The sequence below is a fragment of the Cydia strobilella genome, chromosome 5 (assembly GCF_947568885.1).
Source record: "Cydia strobilella chromosome 5, ilCydStro3.1, whole genome shotgun sequence".
Lineage (NCBI taxonomy): Eukaryota > Metazoa > Arthropoda > Insecta > Lepidoptera > Tortricidae > Cydia > Cydia strobilella.
The window spans coordinates 16,856,841-16,871,824 of record NC_086045.1 but is presented as its reverse complement, the minus strand read 5'-3'; the positions used below and the strand labels follow the sequence as shown (position 1 = coordinate 16,871,824).

General features: G+C 36.9%; 5 protein-coding genes across 5 annotated transcripts in view; 3 read left to right on the top strand and 2 right to left on the bottom strand.

Annotated features, from left to right (window-relative positions):
- LOC134741530 (uncharacterized oxidoreductase YrbE-like) overlaps positions 1 to 14,984 on the top strand; it is a 445,968-nt gene that overhangs the window by 385,629 nt on the left and 45,355 nt on the right. The window lies entirely within an intron of this gene.
- On the top strand, positions 1,405 to 3,637 carry LOC134741521 (uncharacterized). The gene is made up of 2 exons (XM_063674328.1): positions 1,405 to 2,519; positions 2,607 to 3,637. Exons 1-2 carry the CDS (start codon positions 1,479 to 1,481, stop codon positions 2,877 to 2,879), a joined length of 1,314 nt encoding a protein of 437 aa, XP_063530398.1. The 5' UTR covers positions 1,405 to 1,478; the 3' UTR covers positions 2,880 to 3,637.
- Positions 2,828 to 6,013, bottom strand: LOC134741513 (coiled-coil domain-containing protein 22). The gene is made up of 8 exons (XM_063674317.1): positions 5,713 to 6,013; positions 5,266 to 5,437; positions 4,737 to 4,998; positions 4,315 to 4,589; positions 3,915 to 4,139; positions 3,700 to 3,839; positions 3,430 to 3,595; positions 2,828 to 3,194 (listed from the first exon to the last, which is right to left on the bottom strand). The coding sequence occupies exons 1-8, from the start codon at positions 5,760 to 5,762 to the stop codon at positions 2,973 to 2,975; spliced, it is 1,512 nt and encodes a 503-aa protein (XP_063530387.1). The 5' UTR covers positions 5,763 to 6,013; the 3' UTR covers positions 2,828 to 2,972.
- LOC134741518 (DEAD-box helicase Dbp80) lies at positions 6,646 to 8,630 on the top strand. The gene is made up of 2 exons (XM_063674321.1): positions 6,646 to 6,899; positions 7,067 to 8,630. Exon 2 carries the CDS (start codon positions 7,074 to 7,076, stop codon positions 8,472 to 8,474), a length of 1,401 nt encoding a protein of 466 aa, XP_063530391.1. The 5' UTR covers positions 6,646 to 6,899; positions 7,067 to 7,073; the 3' UTR covers positions 8,475 to 8,630.
- LOC134741546 (ER membrane protein complex subunit 10) lies at positions 8,279 to 13,759 on the bottom strand. The gene is made up of 5 exons (XM_063674369.1): positions 13,609 to 13,759; positions 12,065 to 12,232; positions 11,620 to 11,891; positions 10,411 to 10,507; positions 8,279 to 10,278 (listed from the first exon to the last, which is right to left on the bottom strand). The coding sequence occupies exons 1-5, from the start codon at positions 13,657 to 13,659 to the stop codon at positions 10,195 to 10,197; spliced, it is 672 nt and encodes a 223-aa protein (XP_063530439.1). The 5' UTR covers positions 13,660 to 13,759; the 3' UTR covers positions 8,279 to 10,194.

Below are 14,984 nucleotides of genomic sequence, written 5' to 3'. Positions count from 1 at the left end.
CACCATCAACAGAGGCGCCAACTGGTGAGCAAAAAAACGATAGCCCTCATTGATCAGAAGGGCCCTCCACACTCATGCGTGAACGCGAGTGTGAAGTCTAGTTCGCTAATCAGCGAAATCGACTCCACACTCGCGTTCGGGGCTTCGCGCCGCGTAGTTGGAGCGAGCTAGACAATTTAATCAGATTGGGTGAAAATTGTCCCCGTCTGGACTAGCTTAACCAACTACCTACCACAAAGGTTGAGTGAGCTGTTCACATGAATCTAGTATAACATGGATCGGTCATGAGGGGTGGGGCGAAATGACCGAACGGGATAGTCTTATGTATCTTTCAGGAGTAGTGACAGAGAGCAATATATTACTTTTTGTCTTTGTCATAGTTTCACTTTTCCACCGCTGCCACAACCGAAATTGTGGCAAACAAATAAGTACATGACATGTCATGCTTGTTTGTTGCTTGTTTAATTATTGTTGTTTTCTATGAAATTGTGCTTTCTCTTATAAAACATAATGATGGTTAGCGTTTTGAATTGATAAAATAATGGTGAATTGTTCTGTAATCAGCTGTAATAGCCGCTGTGAGCAAAAATATGAGAACATAACCTTTCACACGTAAGTACGGTATTTTACACCTTCCTCTTAACGCAATATATGAGAATAACATCGTTAAATTACGTTACACTCAAAGCAATGTAGAATCAAACGATTTCAATAAAAATATCACAATTATTTACGCAAATTAACAAAACATTATTTGTAAAATTATCCGCCCAAATTACGTAGGTTGTTTGTGGTAATATGTCAGCTACTCAGACGAGGTCAGCCGTTTTTAATCTTCTTCTTAATTTAGCTGCATAGCAATCATGTTAGGGATACCAGATGAAAATATCATAATTTTATGGGTAATTTTGACCTCTAAGTTTTTTCGTATTTCTAATTCCAAAAAATAAAATAAACAAATGTTGTGAAGATTAAATGTGGTGTATATTAATTGGTGTGAATAATGTGATTGTGATTTCATAAAATTAAAACTCATAATACATTTTATTTACTAAACATGTTTAGTTTTGTACCACCTGCGCGAATTATAGGAGGTATTTCATTGTTCATACGCCTAAAAAGAACGGCCCATTGACATTTTATTCAACAATTTTAATACCGTCAAACTTTGCCTCCAGGGTAATCGCCCCAACGTGATATCAAATATTGGGGTAATTTTTACCAATATGGTGTCCCCACGTTTATGACGTCATCTATGTCTATCCCTTACGGGCGCACGCGGTAGGCCGCATCTATGTAATGCTAGGTCTATGGCTGTTCAAGATATTTTCTTGCCTGACAAGCCGTTTAAGGTAACCGTCATGAATGGAAATGACAGATGACAGAAATTGACAATGTCATATTCGACATTCGAGCATCGAGCAACTGTTGTAAATGAGGTTAGGTTAAAGCTTGTATTATAAGGAAAATTGTCTGGAATGATGATAAGAAATCTAAGAAGAATTCCATTGAAACAAAACTACTTTCTTTTTATTCAAAGGCAAACTTTTTTAACTAATGACTATCAGTGTAATGGTGCTTGGAGCGCTCAGGTTTCATCGTCGGTGCTCAGCAAAGTCAATCTACATGACTTTTTTAACACCGTGGACCAGAACTATTCCACCAAAGGCGTTATTAGCGCCATAGACGTGGATGTATTTGCAAATTCTGTAAAGGAATCAGTTTACCTTGACGAACTTAAAGAACTTCTCCACAAGTTGAGATTGTCTGCAGAAACTGGGAACACTTTAGAGTCTACTCATCATGCCACCATCAGGAATTACATCGAGTTTGGCAATATTGAAGATTTGGTAAAAATATTGCAGGATCCTCTTAACTTTGGTGTATTTCTTGATGCATATACTGCAAACATATTGTTAAATAAGTTAATAACAGCGCAAAACTATGAGCAAGCAGCTAATGTTGCATCTTTAGTGATGCTTGAGGAAGACTTTAGCAATGAAATTACTTGTACTCTCTGCCAATATGCTTGCTACAAGTATATCTCTGCATATACACCACCGGAGCCTAGTCCTCCACAAGAAAAACCAAATAAAGTAGAAGAAGTGAAGATAAGAATCAAATATTTAAGAAATCCATATTTTGATGATCACTTTGACATCAAAGATACCTTAACAGCCTCTGGAAAAACACTGGCGTGGATTTCTGAGAAAACCGGTGACAATCTCAATAACAATCTTCAAATCATTGGCCTGTTGGTATATAAAAAATATGAGAAATTACTTGCTCTGAGTAAAAACCTTAGTAAATCTTCATTCAAGACATATGTTGAAGTTCTTGAAATACTTAAAAAGGAATCTAAAAATGTTGAGGCAGTAGCAAAAACAACATTAGAACAGTGTCTTTCTGTTCTAAGCTCAGTTGGAACAGTTGAAACATCTTTAGAAGACTCCTTGAAGATTGCTATTGAAAATGCTATCAATAAGAATCAAAATAAGGATATAGCTTCCCAGGAACAGGTATGGGTATGGCAGCTCTACTACATGGGATTGTAGGGATATATTTTTAAAGGACATCCACTAATTAAGCTATTTGTATTGTTTCAGCTATTCAAGTCTTGGGTAGAAATACGGGAAAAGAAACTTCAAGAACAAATAAAGCGCCTTGATAGAGCAAAACGGCTTGAATTCATCCAAAAAAGTCAGACACAAATGGCTGAGGAAGAACAGAAACTGTGGTTCTTTGAAAATGAAGAAAATATTGACCTACAAATTGAGGAAAAAGAGAAGTTGGAGGATAAAAGTGTAACTAAAAAGAAAAACTTGGAGAAATCTGATGAAAATTATATTCCACCTGAGATATTACCAAAACGAAGATAATAAGTATAATTTAATTGTTAATATTGTAGTATCTTAAAAATTACACATTTTACTTCTAAAATATACACTTTTTAAAGAATAAAGTCCATACTATTAACAATATTCTTTTTGCATCCTTTTAATATCAAGTTGGATTTTCTCTAGTGTATCTTCAGTCCGTTTTGTTTTTTCAGTCTTGATATTGTCTTCAATGTCTACAATATCCCTAGCAAAAGTACCAGTGTCATTAACAAGTGAAACAATGGTATTACATTCTGAATGTAACAGGGCCAGTAACTTGTAAGCTTTCTTGGCTTGGTCATCTTTTTTTGCATCCTGAAAATTTGTTTTGGAAATTATTAAAATATGTATCCTATATGAAAACAATTCAATATTGTCAGAATCAGGATAGAGGGTGTATACCAACAAATCATATACCTGCTAAAGTGTATAATGTGTGGCTAATGAGACTTTGAAAACTTATATTAAACTTGCTTCTGTTATTATCTATAGCAATTCTTTTCTCTCCACCATCCTGATTCTCAAATAACTTTGCATTCTATAAACATACCTTAAAAAGTGTTTCATCAGCAATTGCAAAACATCTGTCAAGTTGCCCTTCCAGTGTGTTAATCTCTTTTTGTAATTCTCTTGTATCATCCAGTATTTTTTTTATTTCCATGTTTTGTTTGTCTACATTGCTGATTATTTCAAGGATTCTTTTAGTATAAATTGACCTAAGAAAATGAAAAACTAAATACATTATCAAATCCCAAAATATTTAATATGTCTGTGTCTCACGGAAGTTTTGATATTAAATACTGTTTTGTCTCATATTTACCTTCTATTACCTCCCTTCAATTTTTCATAATTATGCTTCAATTGGTTTTTGTTTTGTTCCTTTTTGTCATATTCATCTTTCATAGCTTTTGCAGATTCCTTTAATGCAATCAGGGTCTTTCTGGCTCTATTCCTTTCAGACTGTAAAATAATAACTCAATATAAGAATGAAAACAAAAATATATGATGGGTAATTTATTTAATGAGTGTATTTACCTCAGAATCATCAACACTGTTTTTGATTTTGTCAATCTCTACTTTTAGGGATAAGTTTTTTGAAGTTAGCTCCTCACTCTTCCTGTGTAACACATTCATGCTTTTTTGTACTTTTTCTAGTACATTAGTTGCATCTTCATTATCATCGTTGCTTATACCAATGCTGTTTAGGATATTTTGTACATTTCTCAAATCTGCTTCAATTCTCTCTTTTGATTTTTGGACCTGAAATTATTCATATAGATAAAATGTGAGATTATTAACTTGATCAAGCAACTTGAAACTGGACCACCATTACTTGTGACGTGAACTTGTAAGTATTCACTAGTAATTTGTTAAATTAACAAGATCTATCTTCTTCACCTTGATGTATGCCTTGTCTATAAATAAGAACTAATACCTGTAAAAACTCAGCTTCCATAATGTTGCTATCACTTTTAAGTTCATCTAACTTTTGCCTCAGAATGACTGCAGTCTCCTTTAACTCCTTCAATGATTTATTGGTATCATAACTAACAGGTGTATTAAGCTTTTCTTCACAAGCTATCTCCAAGTCATACTTAATTTCAGTACTTTTCTGCTCAATAGTCTTTTTCTGGTTAAATTCTTTCATTTCCTTTAATTTCAATATTATTTCTTGTTCATTAAGGTCAGTTTTTGGTAATTTATGTATAACTGAAAAAAAAAAAATGTAAATTGATTGGATGGATCAGCCATAATTCTTATTTTGAAGAGAATAATGTCATAATTGTATGGCTAACTACTAGACTGGTACAACTACATTTACTTCCAACTTGCTTCCAACATAAAGCAAAATCTTACCTAAGGGACCTTGAACACAATCTCCAACAGGCTGTGTGTTGGAAGGATTGCAACATGGAGGGATCCACACAGCAGCAAGCTCCTCCTGGATCCTATTACTTATGGCTTGCATAAGAGAGGACTTACAACTTCCAGGAGCAGATTTGGCCGCTTTGTTTTCTGTTGGCAACCGCTCTATGAGAAACATAAAAACTTGTCGCAACTCAGCTTCATTGTAGTATAGAAAGGTCTGGTATCCTACATCATTCTTATATCCCAAGTCCTGTAAATATTTCAAAAAATCTGTAAAGTAACAAAACCAATTTGCACCTACTGTGGAGAGTGTGTGGATAATGGGGAGGGGGACTATATGGAAGTAGAATTTATGATAAATAGAACAAAAGAATTCTCAACCCTAATGCAACATGGCCAAGGCATTATCTGCACTGAAACATTACTATCCATTTGCAGTGATTTGCTATTGTCAATAAGATATCTTCTTCTTCTTCAACAAACAAATAAAATGCAGAATAATATAGAAAATAGTTACCTTGCAGATCAAAGCTATGTGTGCAGCTACTTCAATTCTGTGGGATATTCCTGTTGGTAATTTAGTTGGTACTTTTATAGATGTACTGATAGCACTGAGGCATTTTGATGCAGACTCGATGATGACCTCCACTGGGAGCTCACAAATGTTCTTGACACCTTCATCAATGTTTCTGAAAAGTTTAATGACACATTGCAATCAGTGGCGGATTTGCCCTAAGGCCCAGTAGGCCCTGGCCTAGGGCGGCAAGGCATTAGGGGCGGCAGCAAGGCGGCAGTCTATATGATGCGTGCTGAAGAAAGGGGCGGCTAGTAGTTACTACAGGGCCTGGGGCCTAGAGCGGCAAAGACTACAAATCCGCCACTGATTGTAATGCAACAACAGTGGCTAACACTGCTTTTTAAGTATTTGTATTAACAAATCAATAGGTTGTGAGATTTTACTTACACATTCAGCTGACGGAGAAAATGTAATATAATAGAATCTACTTCTTCCATGATTAAAAAAGCTTTCTGACGTTATTTCCCTCAAGATGTGATTATTGTAAATACACGGAACCACGAAAGTATCAAGTTTATCGTGGTTTGTTAAAGTTTACATCTGTGTCCGAAACAAATACAATAAAAACAACTTCACGTCAGATAAAAAAAATGTAGGAATAGTTAGTTCTTCTCAGAATCTTGTTATTCTAGCTCACTTTGAAATGGTATTATTTAAATCAAAAAACAACAAAATAAATCCCATTTGACAATATTCCCAATGGCCCGGGGAAGGGGGAACGGGGGAAGCAAGAGCAACTGTCAAAGTGACACAAAAAGCAGTGATAACAGATGGGCGTACCGGATTATGGATGGTATAGAAAGGATGCCAATCTCTTATGGCAGAATTGTTGCAAAAGTGACCGCTTTCAGCTTTAAATAATAGTTCCTAATCTCTCCGGTGGCGCTAGTTAGGCTCTGGGACATGAGTATAACATGAACCATATAAGGCAACAAATATCCCGACCAAATTACGTAGGTTGTTTTTGGTAGTATTTCGGTGTATGGTGGCGCCGCCTAATTACTGTTTTTTGATGGACACTTTTCGTACATAGAGATTTGGCTCCTTTATATAGTCTCCATGTACCGGACTATGGTCTTGGGTCCGAGCAAAGAGTAGTATAATATATAGGGTCCGAGGCTCAAAGAGTAGTATAATAGACAGAGGCTCGTTCGATCGAGTCGAGTAGGTAGTTCGTCGTACGTGCGCTAAGGACGCAGCTGTAAGTGAAAGCGAGAAAGAGATAAGCAGACCGGACCAAGGACGCAGTCCGGTACGCCCGCCTGTTAGCCTATTATCTGAGTCATTCCTACATTATCTGTGTACCGCCAAGCGGAATTATAGAACTTTTTTTCGTGAAAATCGTGAATCTCGGCAAATCAAGATTCGTAAACGTGAATATAGTTATTTGTTATTTTATTTCTCGTGTGCTTTGTTGAAATTGATTTCGCATAGTCGTAAAGCTAAAAATTTATAATAATATCGGACTGAGTTCGACTCGCTTGGTAATCTAAAAGATTAAAAGTTGAGGCGTAAGGTTAAGCGGCTTTTGGTCTGAACCTGTATTTATTTGTTATCTCAAAACAATTTTCCTGGTAAGTCCTTGTCCAAGGGTTTATTCTATACACCGTGCTATTGAAAAAATACTTCAATTTCCAGTTTGAAAAGACATTGAGTAATATTATGAAATTTAATTTATTAGTACCACATTATTGTAACATAGTACTACATTATTGTAACATTCTTTCAACAACGTTTTCAGGTACAACATGGCGAATCAGTGGGGTCAAAAAGCCGAGGAGTTGGAGATTTCCAACAAAGTTGCAGGTTTAGGATTGAAGCAAGAGCCATATAATCAAACAACAGAATCTGAAGAATCAGATGATGCAGCAAATCCAGCAGAAACTTCGTTGCTGATGAAAATTATCCGGCAGGGTCTAGTTGAATCAAAGTTAGACATTGAGGTGCAAAGAAAAGATCCTAATTCACCTTTATACTCCGTTAAGACTTTTGAGGCTCTGCATTTGAAACCAAATTTGCTTAAAGGTGTTTATTCTATGGGTTTCAATGCACCTTCTAAAATTCAAGAAACTGCTCTACCTACTCTCTTAGCTGATCCTCCTCAGAACATGATTGCTCAATCTCAGTCAGGAACAGGAAAGACTGCAGCATTTGTGTTGGCAATGTTGAGTAGAGTGGACACAAACCATAACTATCCTCAAGTCTTGTGTCTCAGCCCAACATATGAGCTGGCTATCCAGACAGGTGAAGTAGCAGCCAAAATGGCTAAGTTCTGTCCTGAAATTAAATTGAAATATGCTGTCAGAGGAGAAGAAGTGCCAAGGGGCACCAAGATCACAGACCACATAATTATTGGGACTCCTGGTAAAATGTTGGATTGGAGTGTCAAGTTTAACATGTTTGATCTGAGCAAGATTAAAGTGTTTGTATTGGACGAAGCTGATGTGATGATTGACCGGCAGGGGCACCAAGACCAATGCATTAGAATCCACAAGTGTTTACCTTCCACTTGTCAAATGATGTTTTTCTCTGCTACATATGATGCTGCTGTTATGGAATTTGCAGAGATCATAGTGCCCAATCCAATCATTATCAGATTATTGAGAGAGGAAGAATCTCTAGACAACATAAAGCAGTATTATGTAAAATGCAAAACCGCAGAGGAGAAATATAGGGCTATTTGTAACATTTATGGTGTTATTACTATTGGGCAAGCAATTATATTTTGTCACACAAGAAAGACTGCTGGTTGGTTGTCTGAGAAAATGTCTAAAGATGGGCACTCTGTTGCAGTGTTGTCTGGGGAGCTGACTGTGGAGCAAAGAATAGCAGTCCTTGACCGCTTCCGAGCTGGTCTGGAGAAAGTTCTTATCACAACTAATGTGCTGTCCAGAGGCATTGATGTGGAGCAGGTTACTTTGGTAGTTAACTTTGATATGCCCATGGATGTGGAGAAGAGAGCAGACTGTGAAACATATCTGCACAGAATTGGACGCACAGGAAGATTTGGAAAGGCTGGAATAGCAATCAATTTAATTGACTCTGCTCTGGCTATGCAAATTTGCTTGGCTATTGAAAAACATTTTGGCAAAAAGATTCAGTTACTTGACATTGAAGATGCTGAAGAAATTGAGAAGATTGGAGCCTAAGGTCTCATGTTGTGATAAGAATAATTATTTTTTATACTACACTACACATATTGACAGTGTATATTATTTTTCCTGTATTAAATACTTATGTAGTACCACTACCACTTTCCACTGTCAATAAGATTGTAACTAAAATTAAAACAGTTATTCTAATAATGGCTTTATTTTTTCTAATTATTAAATATGTAGTTGGATTTTTTTTAAGGTGTCTGAATGCTTTTCCTACAATTCTGACCCGCTTATCGCATGTGAAGTAATTGCATGAAAAACATCGTTTAAATAAAGAGCTTTTTCAAAGAGAACAAGATAAATAATTGCATGACATTTCTACTGCGATTACTGCATATGTTGTTATCACGGCAGAATTTGGACACCTTAAAAATTTTAAGTTTACCTAGATATTTTTCTGGACACAAACCATGGCAATGCCAGTGATTTCTTCATGTTTATTTTTACTTTACTACCCAATCTGCCCTGGATCTGTCTGTTGTATATAAACCATTGAAATTTCAGTCATCAGAGAGCAACTAAGATAGGTAAATTGGGTTTAGTTTTTAAACAACTTCTATGCAGGCTAGTTTTAGTACCAAACCAGTTAGATTGGGTGGTAAAACTGAACTTGGTGGTCTTTATATTCGGAACGTTCGTGTACTAATATTATTAGCTATCAGATCGTATGGGTTACAATGGCTATTAATAATAAGGGGTGTACCAAAAAAAAAAACTGTCAATTTCAAACGGCTGTAATTTTATTTCCAATAACAGCTTTCTAACCGCAGTTAAAAGTCCTATTATTAAATTATATATTCCAATATAAATACACCGGTGAATAGAAGAGATCACTGAAATTTAATCTTCCAAATGGCAAGAAAATTTTCAACATCCTCCATGCTTGCTTTCGATACACTTAAAATTACCTCGAAGTTTCGTGCATTTCATAATATAAATAAATAATTTTGTACGGTGTCTCTTGAACAGAGGTCTCGAAGCGGCGGGCCTCTAGGAAGAAGTGACCCTAGGACCATCAGATAGATTGTTAGGTAATATAATTTGCGCCCGCCCGCCCCCGCATGGCGTCATATTTATCGTGAAAAATTGGGGTACATATGCGGCTTAAGTGAAACGAACTATAAAGAAACATAGTAAATAGATTCGTACAAAAGTTAGGATAGCTAAAGTAACCGAAAATTTGCGTTATTAATTTCTGGGTCAAGTCAAAAAGTCATACAATTTCGTTCGTACAAAAAGTCGCATTTTGTAATAGACGATGAGCAAAGTAAGACCACCATACGTCCTGCAGTGCCGTTGTCTCGACTATTCATGGGCTCAAATCAAGAGTGTATTAAAAGAGAAGGATAAAACAGCCAAAAAACTTTATCAACTCCAGCAGGTGTTGGGATGATGCAGGCAAATATGAAAAACAGCTCCGGACAAAGCTGCCACTGAATGCGCTAGGGAAAAGCTTCTTATCACTCCTGCAGAGACTTAATAGTAAAAAAACTGATAATTATTTAAATTAAAAGTAGCTTCATATTCTAGTAATTCTAAATTCCAAAAATCCTTATCAATTGCATCAGTTTTTTTCATTTGAAGTTTTTTTTCGGTACACCCCTTATTAATCTAATACCATTCGAGAAATGGGCCCCAGTCACTGTCTAAAGTGTCAAGTAGTTAAATTGAACAAGAGTTGACCAGATTGATATATACTACAACACTGTTTTTAACGCGCCGCCGGTGCTCCTGCTTCTGGATTGCTGGCTCCCGAGATCATGACGAAGATGGCGATAGGCACAATGTACATCCACTGGAAAGTAATAGGTAAGTATAATAATTGGTTATCTATTTTAAATCTCCAAATTACACAGACCCCTAGCAAAATTGCGAATATCGCCTATAGCTAATCATCTAGGGTTTAAAGCTACATGAACATACTTACATATTTAGCTAAAAATGATCTGTTGTCTTTCAGCTCGCCCTTTTCTCTGGCTTCTCTTTCACGTTCGAGCTTCTGTATGTAGGATGCCGTGTCTGGTCTGTCGTGAACATGAAATAAAAATATGTGTAACTATTTAAGTCTTTTTTCGAAAAGACAGTAAGTAGTTGTTATAGTTATTTGAGAGTATGGGTAGGTACCTAGGAAGAAAGACTGGATAAATAAATAACTATAGTTGGTCAAGCAAATCTTGTCAGATGAAAAAAGCGACAATATTTAATAATGGGCGCGAAGGGTTATCAATATCATCCCATAGAAAATTTGATGACTAACTTTTTTTATACACTTTTTTGCTGCCATTCCTCAACCCACCAACGGAGCGGCAGCAGACCTCCGTCACTCGCTCAAGGCCACGCGCTATATGCCTGTGCCGTAGTCAAAAAACAAAGGAAAATTTGTCGTTTTTTTCATTGCCGAGAGACGAAGAAAGGTGAAAATACTAATTTTAAATCTATCTTTATGAATTTTATCACCATTTATTTCTTTGAACATAAGTAGGTAAATCGTAAATTAAGGAGTATTTTGAGTCAGGTACTATAAGTGTTGTTTTTAAATATTTGATTAACTAATAAAAAATGTAGTTGACATGAGTTTTATTACAATAATCATCATAGGTACAACCCTAGCGCATTCTTACGATGACGCGTTGGCACGTGACTAGCACGGCGGGCAACACAGTCTCGACTCTTTGTGCGCGTACTTATGGTGCATTTTTTCTCGTCCTGAGAAGCAGGTATTATTATTAAGATTTTGTAGGCTATTATAGCGTAGGTATTTTCGCTTTCGTATGGGAATGATGTATCTGTTACGTAGTAACTATTTATTAATCTGTGGCGGCAGCTGACGTTCACGAGGGTTCATCATACATAGCCGTTAATCGCTATACGAGTTTTCGCCCGGGAGGCGATGACTGATGAAATTTGCGCCTGGCTCGCGGTTTAGATATACAACGTTGAATAGGAGTGCAAAGCATTGAGTCAATTTCTTTTATTTTTGTCACATCTCCCATTCAGCTATTCAGGATAAAATTTTGGTACATTTTTTAGGCATTAAGTTTCACTTGAGGGGCTAGATATGAAAGCCCCACCCTTCAATTTGGATGTGTTGGAATTTGGAAACCAGGATTTAAAAAATGAAAAGTAGAATACATACACTGGTGCTTGATCTATGTGTCGAAGGTAGAAATTAGACTTCAATTTGTACTCATTTTGGCTGCCTTGCACTATAGGCTGGGTCCCATTGGCAACTTGGAAGTTAACAGCAATCACTGCTCCACTTGGGAGGATCCATGCATTGATCACATCAGACAGGCCATTGTCTAGAAATGCTTGGGCTTTTACTGATGAAAGAAATTCTGTCTCTTTGTTATCAGCAGATGTTACCAATGATTTTATTGAGTAGAATCCATCTACTTCAGCCAATTTCTGAAATACAAGATAAAAACAATTTTTAAATTCCCAGGAGAGGGTAGGTCAGGGGTCAAAATGAAAATGATTGCTAAAATAATAATATTGAGCTTCTTTTTCTCTATTCAGCATCTTTAGATCACTGCATTATTTTCTGGAATTTAATTTAAAAAATCTAAATTGTTTTATACCTGGAGATCTTCAATATGTTGTTTGTTAAAGTGTACTTGGTCAATAACAGAAGTCCCAGACCGAATACTCTTCAAAGCAATATTTCCTCGAGAACAATATTGCTCACCCTTGCAATTCAATGTGTGCTGTATTTTTATATTCAGCCAGCCATCAAAATCAATGCAAACCTGTAATGACAAAATAATAAGTATGTTGAGCCACTACAGGGGGTCATTTCTCGAACGATTATAAGACTAATAATATTAGTCCACGAACTGTCAAATCGTATAGGTTACCATGGCAACACACTAGTATTATTGTTATTATTGGGGCGTTGTGGGCCTTTGAGTGTCACGTCGACCAAACGGTGATCTATTGTGACGGCCCTTTAAAGCTCATTACTAATGCCCGTTGAATCCAGAAAATTCCAGATTCTTTGGGCCGTATTGTTCTGTACCTCATACAGTAGGGTTGTAGGGTTGCAGTACGTGCTGCCCTAAGTAGGTACTTCTTTTTGTTCATTGCAGTCTCCTCTGACTCCTGGCAGAACCTGCATGTCGGATCTTGTATCTTTCCTATTTGAAACATGTGTTTGTTCAACTTGCAGTGTCCAGTCAGTATTCTAGTCACCGTGCAGGTTTTGTGTCGTTTGAGCCCTAGAAGCTCCTTAGCAACTTTGCTGTTGAACCCTTTGATTAGAGCTTTCGAGTGTTTTTGTCCTTTGACGAACTTCCACCAATCAATTTTTTCTCAGTGGCTGAGCAGAGAATATGCATTCCGTTTTGTGGTTCCACAGAACGGTTCTGGGAGGACCAGGGGTGTGTCTGCGCCCTTTCTAGCAAGTTCGTCCGCTTCTTCGTTTCCGTTAATGTCGGAGTGCCCTGGTACCCATCTAAGTATGACTTTGTTGGAGTTAGCCAGTGCATAGGTTTTTTTTTACAGTTCTGGACTAGTGTAAGAATCATGACACACTAGTAATATTAAACTAATATCATTCGAGAAATGGGCCCCAGGAGTGAGGAGTGATAAGATAATGGTGGTGACGACAGAAGGTTCGCACAATCAACATCAGTGTTGTAAGAAATCAGGCCTTAACCCAAGAAATAGCACAGGCATTCGTTTTCACGAAACTGATTGCCATCTGACTTTCTAACCCAGAGGGGGAAATAAACCTTATTGGAATTAATCCGTTCCTCACAATGTATATGTGTGCCGTGAATGTTTAAGGTTTTGTGAGCAGATGGATGACAGGGTGTCCAGTACTTGTATACGTGTTTGATGTCACCTATATTTTGTCCTGTTACATTTTATGTGTTTTGTATACTGTTATTTTTGTAATGTTTGATTTCTCGGTGTATTGGCTTGTCTGTAATGCCGTGTACATATTGTTTGTTAATAAATAAATTTCTTCACTGAAGAACAACTAATAATTATCGAATTTTATTTCGTACACAAGATTCAAAAAGCTACTGTTTGAAAGTTGTTGTATTAAAGAAAGTACAATATTCTGTGTTAATGGCTGTAAGATAAAAAATAGAAATAGATAACAAAAATTAGAACTTACGGACAAATGTAGCAATCCAATAAAATATATTATTGCTGTAGTAGTTTTCATTGTAGTAGTTTATATTCTCTTAAATTCCTGAATGTCAAGAAAAGTTACTATGAATTAATCGTATTTTGCAAAGAAAATCAATATAACATTTTACAATTTACAGGTTAGAACATAAATCATTTGGAATTGTCAAATTTGTCAGCTGTCATTTGTCTGATATAGAAATTGACAATGTCATGGGTACGTTCAGAAAAGCTCAAGAAATGATAAAATCAAAAACCTGTTTACATTCGAGTGTGTGCCACGAGCCGAGCCACGAAACGTGAGTGTAATTAGTGGGCTCGTGGCCACTCGTGGCTTGTTTCCTTTCGGCCACGTCACCAATCTTCTCATAAAAAAAGCAGTCGCTGCTCATTATGTCGACCAAACTGTGTAGTCAATTAAAAAAAAAAACGTGGCTCGTCTCGCGGCACATCTCGAGCTCGCCTGGCTCGCTCGGTTTTTTGGGCACGGCTTGCTGTTTACATTCGCGTTCGGCTGTCATTCGGTTACAAACCTTATACCGTGCCGTTTGTGTTTAAAATCGATTAGCTCGACGAGCTTACGAGCTGTGGCCGCGTAGACATAGTATATACAAGTAGTTATAGACATGAAACTGAGTGACTAGGGGTAAGAAAAATATTCATGTATTGACAGTTTCATGTATGGCAGCATAATACTTTTTCTCTTTCACTCTTATAAATTTCGGTATTTCGCCATCGCCTCCTTGCTATGATACCATAACCTGACCATGAATAAATGCCCTATTTTCTCTTTCCTCTTGGCCGAGACACGGTGTCGCGACAGTCGATCCGATCGAGTCAAGTCGGATCGGTTCGACAGTGTCGCGAAGTTTAAATAAGATATTGTCTATGGTTTAACATTTCGATGAGACAAAAGTTTTCATATTTGGGTAATAACCGGCCATTCTCTCATTAGAAGAAGAAGAAGATAGATCTAATAATGTGATCTGATATAATGTGTGCTATCAAGTGTTATTATCAAGAAGCCAAGAAAGGCGACGCGCAGAGTCGGTGACCACATGGGCTGGTTTACCTGAAAGCTAAGTGTTTACTGCTTTGTATCTATTGTCTTATACTATTGTACAATTATCTTGATTTATAACTTAATAGCCATCTTGCTGGTTGCCACGCGGTAATCCGTGGATCCAGTAAGTTTGTACCTATGAGTTCACGATGAAGGTCGTGGAAGTTCTTTGGAGCCCATCTTAGGTAAGGCGGACTAGGTAATTTATAGATTATGTAGGAGAGAGGTGGCTTCGGCTGCTGGCGTCTCCTTCGTCAGTGTGGCCGGCTCTAGGAGTTCTGTGGTTTTGGCTGCTAGGT

What these genes read in the sequence shown, in the direction of transcription:
- LOC134741518 (XM_063674321.1), top strand. Translation starts at nt 7,074, where the DNA reads ATGGCGAATCAGTGGGGTCAAAAAGCCGAGGAGTTGGAGATTTCCAAC.
- LOC134741521 (XM_063674328.1), top strand. Translation starts at nt 1,479, where the DNA reads ATGATGATAAGAAATCTAAGAAGAATTCCATTGAAACAAAACTACTTT. An exon ending in ATATAGCTTCCCAGGAACAG is followed by an intron (nt 2,520 to 2,606) that starts GTATGGGTATGG and finishes GTATTGTTTCAG; the next exon opens with CTATTCAAGTCTTGGGTAGA.
- LOC134741513 (XM_063674317.1), bottom strand. Translation starts at nt 5,762, where the DNA reads ATGGAAGAAGTAGATTCTATTATATTACATTTTCTCCGTCAGCTGAAT. An exon ending in TTTCTCCGTCAGCTGAATGT is followed by an intron (nt 5,438 to 5,712) that starts GTAAGTAAAATC and finishes TAAACTTTTCAG; the next exon opens with AAACATTGATGAAGGTGTCA. An exon ending in CTGATGAAACACTTTTTAAG is followed by an intron (nt 3,195 to 3,429) that starts GTATGTTTATAG and finishes ACAAATTTTCAG; the next exon opens with GATGCAAAAAAAGATGACCA.
- LOC134741546 (XM_063674369.1), bottom strand. Translation starts at nt 13,659, where the DNA reads ATGAAAACTACTACAGCAATAATATATTTTATTGGATTGCTACATTTG. An exon ending in AACATATTGAAGATCTCCAG is followed by an intron (nt 11,892 to 12,064) that starts GTATAAAACAAT and finishes CTTGTATTTCAG; the next exon opens with AAATTGGCTGAAGTAGATGG. An exon ending in CACATAGATCAAGCACCAGT is followed by an intron (nt 10,508 to 11,619) that starts GTATGTATTCTA and finishes TGTTCACGACAG; the next exon opens with ACCAGACACGGCATCCTACA.